The sequence below is a fragment of the Echinops telfairi genome, unplaced genomic scaffold (assembly GCF_000313985.2).
Source record: "Echinops telfairi isolate 266 unplaced genomic scaffold, ASM31398v2 ScPeMD7_7469;HRSCAF=8507_1, whole genome shotgun sequence".
NCBI classification, from domain to species: Eukaryota; Metazoa; Chordata; class Mammalia; order Afrosoricida; family Tenrecidae; genus Echinops; species Echinops telfairi.
In genome coordinates, this window is record NW_022111373.1 from 76,011,206 (window position 1) to 76,020,226 (window position 9,021).

Below are 9,021 nucleotides of genomic sequence, written 5' to 3' on the forward strand. Positions count from 1 at the left end.
TTGTCTGTCTTCTGCAGAACAACAGGTGAGTTTGAACTACCAACCTTGGGTCAGCAGCCCAAGCTTAACCTACAATGCCATCAGGACCCCTAATATATGTTCCTCTACCCATATCCATATCCATTTTCCTGCCTAGACGATTCTGGCGTCTGGTGACAATATCGATAGAGCCGAGATGCCCCATGGGGTTTCAAAACCTGAGATCTCTAAGGAAGCAAACTGCCACATCTTTCTACCGCACCACAGCTGGTAGTAATCGAGCTCTGAAACATTGTGACCCTAACAGCCACCGGGCTCCTCCCCTCTAGTCATAGCTGCTGCCAATGCAAGTTGAATGATAGACTTGTAAGATAGGCATTTTAGATTTAGGAACTCATTTCAACTCCCTACAACCCTGTAATGTGGGTAGTATGATCCAAAGTCAAACATCACAACATTGTGAGGATGGGACAGGAGTGGGTGGCGTTCTGTTCTTTATACATAGGGTCCCTGAGGCAGCTAACAACTATAACATAGAGTGAGTAGATAATAGAGTCAGGACTTTATGATGATACGTTTGTAAAGCACCTGCTGCCATCAAATCGACTCCCACTCAGAGTGACCTATACAGGGATTGGAAGGTTGTCATCTTTTCAATATCAAGACAGCTTCATTTTTCTCCCAGAATGGCTAGTGGGTTTGAAGCATGGACCTTGGGCTTAAGAGTCCAACGCCAGGGGGCGCTGTAGGGTAAGTGTTGGACAGTTAACCACTTGGTGGCTGGTTCAAACCCAGGAACCGCTCATCTAGAGACGTGCGCGAGGACTTAGTTTCCAAGACCCTATAGCGAGAGAATCGCTGTGAGTCGGAGTCCACTCCATGGCAGTAGGTGTGGGGTTTGGTTGATGCTCATTTGACTTGCAGTCAGCCATCTTTGAGGTCATCAGTAAAATCTAATCCAGCAATCACTTAAAGTGTGGTCTGCACACACCCGTATCAGAATCACTGTCAACAATTCAGATTTTCTGATTCTACTCTTGGTCAAAAAACCAACAGAAGGACCTCAGGAATCAGTATTTTTAAATAGCACATTCAAGAGATTCCGTTGCAAGTGATCTATGAATGTAGATTATTTGTATGCAAACTGAAGTGTGAGGATCACCAGCCTAGGTTATGGCAATGTTGAAAGACAATAGCATACTGCCAAGGCTGACTTCCAATTTGCACAGCCTCCTCTGACCAAATTCTAATCTCAGACGCGTTTGTCTGCAGCCACAGAACGCAGGTGAGCATGCGCGGCTTCAGTCCCTGCGCGCTGGGCGGGGCGCTGAACGACCACGCCCCTTCGGGGCTGGCTGAAGTTGGGGTGGGTTCCTCTTTAAAGGAAACCAAATTCCGGCTTCCTCTGCCCGTAGCAGTTTAAAGCTCCGCCCCCTCGAAACTCGGACCAATCAAACAGCAGATTGCTGAAATTCGGAGCCAATGGACTGAGCCGTCCTTAGTGCCCCTCTGCAGTTTGAAACTGTCAGGTTGCTGCTACGGTAGCAGCTGACCTCGCTGGGTTTGTCGCGGTGAGGAGACGTGGAGTGGCAGCCGGACTCCTCGAGAGCAGGTGACGCTGGGGGGCGGCGGCCCGCGGCGGCCCCCTTTTCGGGCTGAGAGAGTGAAGTAGAGGTTCAAGTTCTCCGGCCCCGGTTTCTGCTGCGAAGGGCTGGGCGGTTCAGCTGTTCCGGGAGGGCTGAGATTGAAGACGTTGTCCCCTCCGAGGTGTCGGGGAGGAGGACAGGAGGGAGGGCCGCCTGGAGTATAACGGCACGGACGCCACAAGGTCCTGGTGATTTAAAACATTGGGAAAGAAATAACCGTGCATAAAGCCCTATCGCTCATAAGTAAGAATTTGGTGGCGACCAAAAGAGATGGAAAAGAAAGTTGAAGAAAATGAACCTTCTTGCTAACCTACAACTGCTTTTACCTCGGGCCCCACTCCTTCTTGCTGCTGGGACCCGGAGAGGACCCAGGGGACGTCACGCCGCTTGCACGTGAATTCACTCTTCTGCTTCTTGAGGGACCTTTTGAATTCTCAGACCCCTCTTACCTTACCAGCCAATTAGCTAAGGTGTAATTTGATATCTCTGGTACTTAAAACTGAACATCTTGAGGTTTCCTATAACGTGGGTTTAGGAATACTGAGATTTTAGTGAACTGATGTGCAATGGCTATCCATGGAAACACGCTTCGTTTTTCTTAATTTGTTTCTGAATCTAGAGATGTCCAGGGAATTGCTGGTACCGTAGGGTTCTAAGAGGAACCTAGTGGTGAAATGGCTACTCATTGGGCTGCTAAGGTGAGCAGTTTGAAACCACCAGCCACCCTGCAGGAGAACTATGAGGCTTTCAATTCTCATAAAGAGTTATGGCCTTGGAAACCCATGCGCAGTTCTGCCCTAAATTTAGGGTGGCTATGAGTCAGAAGCGACTCTATGACAATGAGTTTGGTTTTTTGGTGTTTTGGGTTTTTTAAAGGATTTTAAATGATGGTTGGCATGGCATCCAAGCAGGAGGAATGGAAGACCCCCACCCCCAAAATGCAATAGTGCTTCTAGAGCCACAGTAGCTGTATTCAGGAACCCATTTTTGCTGTCTGGCCAGACTGTTCCACCTATTTTGTTATTGTTTGTTTTTAAATAACCTGTACCACCTACCCCTGCTATTACCTGCACAGTGAATGCATAGAAAGATAAGAATCATCTTCCTCAAGAAATACTGATATACATTTACACTAAAGCTCCTGCATGTAAGTTGGGTGTATGGACTCAGGTTAAATACTCCTTCTCCCACTTCTTTTCCTAGGTGATCTCTTCCATCCCTTCTTTCTGTGGTCCCCAGTCTGTCAATGATTCCTCAAGTTATATAGCCACCCTATATAACTTTAAATATACTTAAATATAGGATTTCCCCACTGCACCACTCCAGAAAGCATGATTGCCATTTTAGTCATTTCAATGATAGTCCTTGGAGTTGCACAGTAGAGAGCCAGTGTGGCCATGTACTGCCTACCTGCACCTTCAACTCACTGCCTCAAGCTCCTCACATCCAACGCATCTGATTCCTCCCAACATGCTCTTCTTCCTACAGTCCCTGCCTTGGTGAGTGGTACACAACCCATCAACAATTCCTCTTTTTAAACCCTTAGCCAATTACCAACCATGATGTTTATCAAGTATTCAGTTGCTAACCGCAGTCAGCAATGGGGCTTTATATTTCCTTAAAGACTTACAGTTCCTACCCTGTCCTGTATGTAGGTCACGGTGAGCCGGGAACGACTTGATAGCAGTGAGTTTGTTTGGCTCATAGTTGTAATCTCCATGCCTTTCCCATGGCTGCTTCTAAATTCACCTGGACTGCTACTAGAGAGAGCATTAATATCATGGACCACTGCACTAGGCTTCTAATTACTGTACATCTCTCTTCAGTGCCCTACCTCTTTAATCCACCCTCAAAGACCTGACAGCCTGCTCTTACAAAGAGAGCTGTGTGCTATTGTGTTGCTTCTGCCTCTTGGTGACCACATAGGCCGGAGTAGAGCTTTCCCCAGAGGCACACCGACCTGTGCAATCAAGTACAGATTGCCAGGCCTTTCCTCCCACAGAGCTGTGGGTGGGTTTGAACTGGCAACCCTTCTGCCATTGAATCCCGGGGTTCTTTCTTGTAGAGATCACAACCACACTTATTGCTGTGCACATTGATTAACATCACAATCTTTTTTTTTTTCCTCAATAGACTCACTGGGGGCTTTTCTTAAGACTGTTCGTTTTGTTTACGCATTTATGCAGTTGTCTCCTGGACCACATCACCAGCTTACTGCTGTTGGAGACTTGAGTCTTTTCACTATTAGTTCTTGCCCAGTGATTTTTGCCAACTGATGCTTAATATGTTGAATGATATCACATGATGATGGTTCGTAAGTTATTGTATTTTTAAATATTGAGGGGGGAAAACTAAACTTAGTTTCTACTATTTTATCATATTTGTGCAGAATGTCATCAGATGAGAAATTGTCACCTCCAGTTTTGCCACATGACTCCGATCGAGGCAGCTCTGTCTCATCTGAGCTTCAGGTAGGAAGACATTTGTCATGACCTTTTCTTTTAAAGAAGTGATAATATAAGGGAAAAGTTGGAATGCATTTTCTGTTCATTCATCTCACCAAGGAGTCTTTCAATTTACAGTAATATCAAACTTTAGGAATTATTGAACTAACTGAGAATTAACTTAAGTCAAGGCAACTAGTACTGCCACAACAAACAAACCACACACCGGAAAAAAAAACAACCCCACACAATGGGTAGCTATCAAGAACAGAAATTTTGTTTTCTCACCGTGCTGGAGACCTTTACGGACAAATCAGGGCCGTGGCCATGTCGGTTCCTTCTTCGGGCTTCTCTCCTAGTTGTTGGTGTCTGCTGGCAGTCCTTGACACTCACTCCTTTGCCTGTAGGCGGGTCCCCATAGGCGGCTGCCAATCTAAAGCAGCTCCGTGGTCCGTGATGAGTGAGTATAGAGCTCTGCCAGTCCTGTGCTGTCTCATTAGCATAACAAAAGGAGGCTCCAGTTTGTGAGCAGGATTCTATTTACAGGCCCAGGGATGAGGACTTCAACATAACTACTGTTGCTGGATGCCAGCATCAAGTCGGTTTAACTCACGTAGTAGACAGTGGAACCAAACTGCCCCGTCCTGGGCCAGCCTCACCGCTGTTCTTACGTTTGAGCTTATCAATGCAGCCACTGTGTCCGTCCATCTTAGTGAAGACCTTCCACTTTGTCAGTGCCCTGCTCCTGTACCAAGCAGTCTCCCCTGCTTCAGGGACTGGCCTCTCCTGACAGCATGTCCAAAGCGCATGAGCTGAAGTGTCACCATCCTTGCCTCTAAGGAATGTTCTGGCTGTACTGGGGTGCAACATTCAATCCATAACACCTTACATTCCTTTAACCTTTCTGGAAATAATCATGAACTCTTCATGGTTTTTCACAAAGATTTCATAAAACGAAGCAGGAGAAAGGTGAAAATTCCAAGAAACATCTTTGTCTTGAAATGTTCTCAGTGTCAATGGCTCTGGTGAATCTGACTTTCACTTTTAATGCAAATTAATGCAATACCAAACCTTCCAAAGTTCTGGAGGTCCTAAATTCCCTGTGTTCTATTCTCGGATGTTCTAGTCGCTGTTGCTACAACATCCACCACATTCTCCTGCCCGGGGCCTGAGCATTGACAGATAAGTTGGATAAATTCACTGTAGGAGGTGTGACATTAAATGCTTATCATTTCTTTCATTTGTGAATGTTTCATTATAAAAATATATATAAATTTCTATTCCTACAGAACTTTTAAAAGAGAATACTGGTATGGTGTCTCTTGAATTTTACAGTTCAATCACTTAAGAAGGGAAAAGCTGTTAAAATATTTTTTGAAAGAAATATATTATTTTCAATTAAATGTTGGTTGTAGAAATTAGGAAAGTATTGTGGTAGAGTGAAATTTCTTATTATGGTTCTTCTACCTGACTCTTCCTAACTCCCACTAAATGATTGGGTGGTAAACAGTAAACAGGGCGTGTGTAACACTGTAAAGATGAGCCATCTAGGAAGCGCTGAGGGAGAAACAACCCAGGACCTCAGAAGAGCACCTTGCAGGTCTGTCTGATGTGGCCGCAGCAGAGACTAGCACGTAGACTCAGGGGCAGCGCCAAACTATGGGGTACCTTCTTACCTGGCCTGAGGTCATGGGACTGTGGGACAGAGTGACAGATGGGCTGTCTTCCTTGCCCATGGAGACAAAACCCAGGGAACCACGTGGCTGAGAGACTGAGAAATGGGGAGAGATTTGGCTACCATGTCTCCGTGAGAGACTGACAACTGGAGAGAAGAATTGGAGCCTTCTTCCTCAAAAATAACCGTCGTGTGAAATACTTTCATTTACCGCAGGAAATATAAAATCAAAAAGCAGGCATTTGTCTAGTATAAAGAGGACATCACTTAACCAAACGCACTGATTATAACAAATGATGGGGTTTTATTTGTTTTTGCCCGTGTAATTCAGTAGCTATGTGCTGCGACACTTTAGGAGGTAGTTTTGAGCATCAGTAAGCATACTTAAGATGCATCCAAATAACAAGACAGTTGTATGTTAGAGTTTTCATATCTAAACTTTCTATGGAGGAAAATTAATGCTTAAGAACCCTTAAGAATAATGACATTACACATTCGTCAAAACTTTACCCTCAATATCTCTCTCTCTCTTTTTTTTTGATCATTTTATTGGGGGCTCGTACAGCTCTTATCACAATGTACAAATGTTGCCATCATCATTTTCAAAAAATGTTCTGTCTGCTTGAGCCCTTAGTATCAGTGCCTAATTTTTTCCCTCACTCTCCTGTCTTCCCTCCCTCACGAACCCTTGATAATTTATACTTTTTTTTTTTCATGTCTTACACTGATGTCTCCCTTCACCCACTTTTCTGTTGTCCATCCCCCTGATAAGTAGATCATTGTGATCAATTCCCTCTTCCTCCCCGCACCTTTCCCTTTCCCTCCTGGTGCCACTACTCTCATTATTGGTCCTGAGGGCTTTATCTGTCCTGGATTCCCTGTGTTTCCAGCTCTTATCTGCACCTACGTACATGCTCTGGTCTAGCCCGAACCCCCAATCTCTTTTAATGCAAGAATATTCTCTGGGCCCATACTGTAAGGCTGGCATAAAAAGTATTCCTTAAACATATATTCCTTTTTAATAGCAGTATTTATTATATCCTTGGCCAAGCTCTTATGAATGCTGAATAAATTAGGTATCAGCTGTTGATATGGCTAAATACATAGCTATCTGATAAGGAATCTCTCTTCTCTCTTTCCCTTCTTAATTAGCTGTATTCCTAAAATGTATACAATTTGGGACCTGCCTTTTGTATGAATCCTTTCTCATCTGCCATGATGCTACTGGCAGGTAGAATAAAATAGATTAGCCTTTGTGCTCTTGTTTTATCTTCGATAATCTTTCTCTGCCAGTATTTTCCTATACTCTTTCTGGGTCTATGCATGAGACAAGACTCAGGGCTGTTGCAAAGGTGAGTGGAGCCCAAACTTTCTTTCATCCATAGGCTTTCCTTTCGTGGAATCTATGTGAGCAATACCTTTACCCTAAATTTCAGTGGAGAACAGGTAAAGAAATTGACTAGCCTGCAGACTTCCCTTGCTAGGGTGGAGCTCACCTGTGTTATAGATGTTCATGGGCTTCAGGGACCTCCTCTAGATAATTTGGATGTCACCACTGTTACATTAATATACTAAAGAAACTACGTAATAAGACACTTATCCACTAGAGGAAATTTGAGTAGGTATATTTTTAGTTGTGTGTTCTGTTTTAAGAAACCTGCTATGATAATGACATGAATGTAAACAAGTGTAAAGTGTACATTCTTTATTATAAAGGAACAGTGTTTTGAGAGCTGAGATTGACAAAAGTTTTGGCTCTACCTTTATCACTCTTTTGCCTGAGTGACCATTCTGACAGTGTAATAATGCATTATTGATTATTGGATCCTTTAGGAAGAGTATGAAGAATTGCTTCGTTATGCTATAGTCACTCCAAATATCGAATCCAGCACTTTGCAGTCTTCTCATCCTAAGGAAGAAGTGGTGCCAGATGTTAGAGTTCCTACTGTGACTGATGACATTCTTCATAATCAAGGTTGTGTTTCTTTTTCAAGATTTCTCTCAATTCGTAATATTTGTAAAATAATAGCTTTATTGATTATGCCAATTTATGTTTGTGAAATACCCCCTCTAGACTAGTAATTTAGCAGTCTTGTTATCATCTGAAGGTAAATTTTACATTTTAATGTGTTATTCCCGGATTATTGTTTGAACTTCATTTGACACTTTTAGAACAGTAATAAACTGCTCTAAAAGCAGCTGCAGCAATTGCTGATCTCTTAATGGAGTCCATTGCCTCCTCCCTTGTTCGCACAGTTGTATGCCATGATTACTTGAGAAACTAAATTCCAAGCCCCAAATTATAATTAGTCCAGAGGTAGCCTTGTGAAGCCTGTACTAAGACTTTACTAGTGATATTTACATGGGTGTGGAGGTCTAGGTGATCGTCCTCAAATGGACCTTTTTGTGGGCCTTGGCAGAACAGACCATGAACCAGGTTGTCTATTGATAGATGAGTGAAAGGCGGGTCAAGAAGGATGAAGTTCTTTTCACACACCTGTTCCTCACTTATCAACGTGGTTAGGTTTCAAAGATGGGGTCGCTATTGCTAAAATGGAAGCTTTTTTTCCTATTTTGTTTGTTTTCTGTATTCAGAACACCCCTTTGTCCTTTTTTAGATTTTTTAATTTAGGGAATGTGGTCATAGAGATAATAATCATTAAGTTTTGTTAATGTTCTCATCGTTATGATGAGTCTGACTGTGTTTTCTCTACGGAGGAGGAGTTTGGGAGAGCAAGCTGAATAAACCTGGACTCTGTGATTGGAAGGAGCCCAGGTGGCATCGTGGTTAACATGTTGGATTGCGATCTGAAATGCCCACCGATAGCAGCTCCTCTGGAGAAAGATGGGGCTTGCTACTCCCTTAAACATGTACAGTCTCACAGGCAGTTCTCCCCTGTCCTAGAGGTCACGTGAGTCAGCATTGACTCGGGGCACTGAATTTGTTTTGGGGGTCTGTGACTGAAGGGCCCACAGCTTAGCCACTTCACCTTCATTTGCTGGGTCAGGTTTCTTAAGCTCCACCCCCATCCTTGCAGACCTTGCATTGAGGTTCTGGAGCCTCCTCAGCCCTTGAGGCTGGCGAGGCACGGAGGTTCAGGTTTCCTGCCAAGCGTCCCAGGGCAGAGCCAGGCCCAGGCTGCAGGCCCAGGTTAGCTCTATTTGGGATGTCAAAAAGCCCGCTCCCCACTCCAATTCTAAGCAGTTTTGAGCGGTGGGGCCTCAGAACACATAGGAAACCTCTCAGTACTGCCTGCTAGTGTGCTGGCCCTGGGAC

At 44.1% G+C, this 9,021-nt stretch overlaps 1 protein-coding gene across 4 annotated transcripts in view; it reads left to right on the forward strand.

Annotated features, from left to right (window-relative positions):
* The first annotated feature begins 1,517 nt into the window (after positions 1 to 1,517).
* The window catches only part of POC5 (POC5 centriolar protein), a 37,442-nt gene continuing 29,938 nt past the window's right edge, over positions 1,518 to 9,021 (forward strand). For 3 of the 4 annotated variants that reach the window (XM_045285342.1, XM_045285344.1, XM_045285345.1), the window contains exons 1-3: positions 1,518 to 1,591; positions 4,015 to 4,096; positions 7,578 to 7,719. In XM_045285342.1, the coding sequence (XP_045141277.1) occupies positions 4,016 to 4,096; positions 7,578 to 7,719 (223 nt within the window). In that variant the 5' untranslated portion in view covers positions 1,518 to 1,591; position 4,015. Of the gene's footprint in view, positions 1,592 to 3,015; positions 3,125 to 4,014; positions 4,097 to 7,577; positions 7,720 to 9,021 lie in introns of those variants that run through there. The other variant, XM_045285343.1, reaches the window with a different exon arrangement.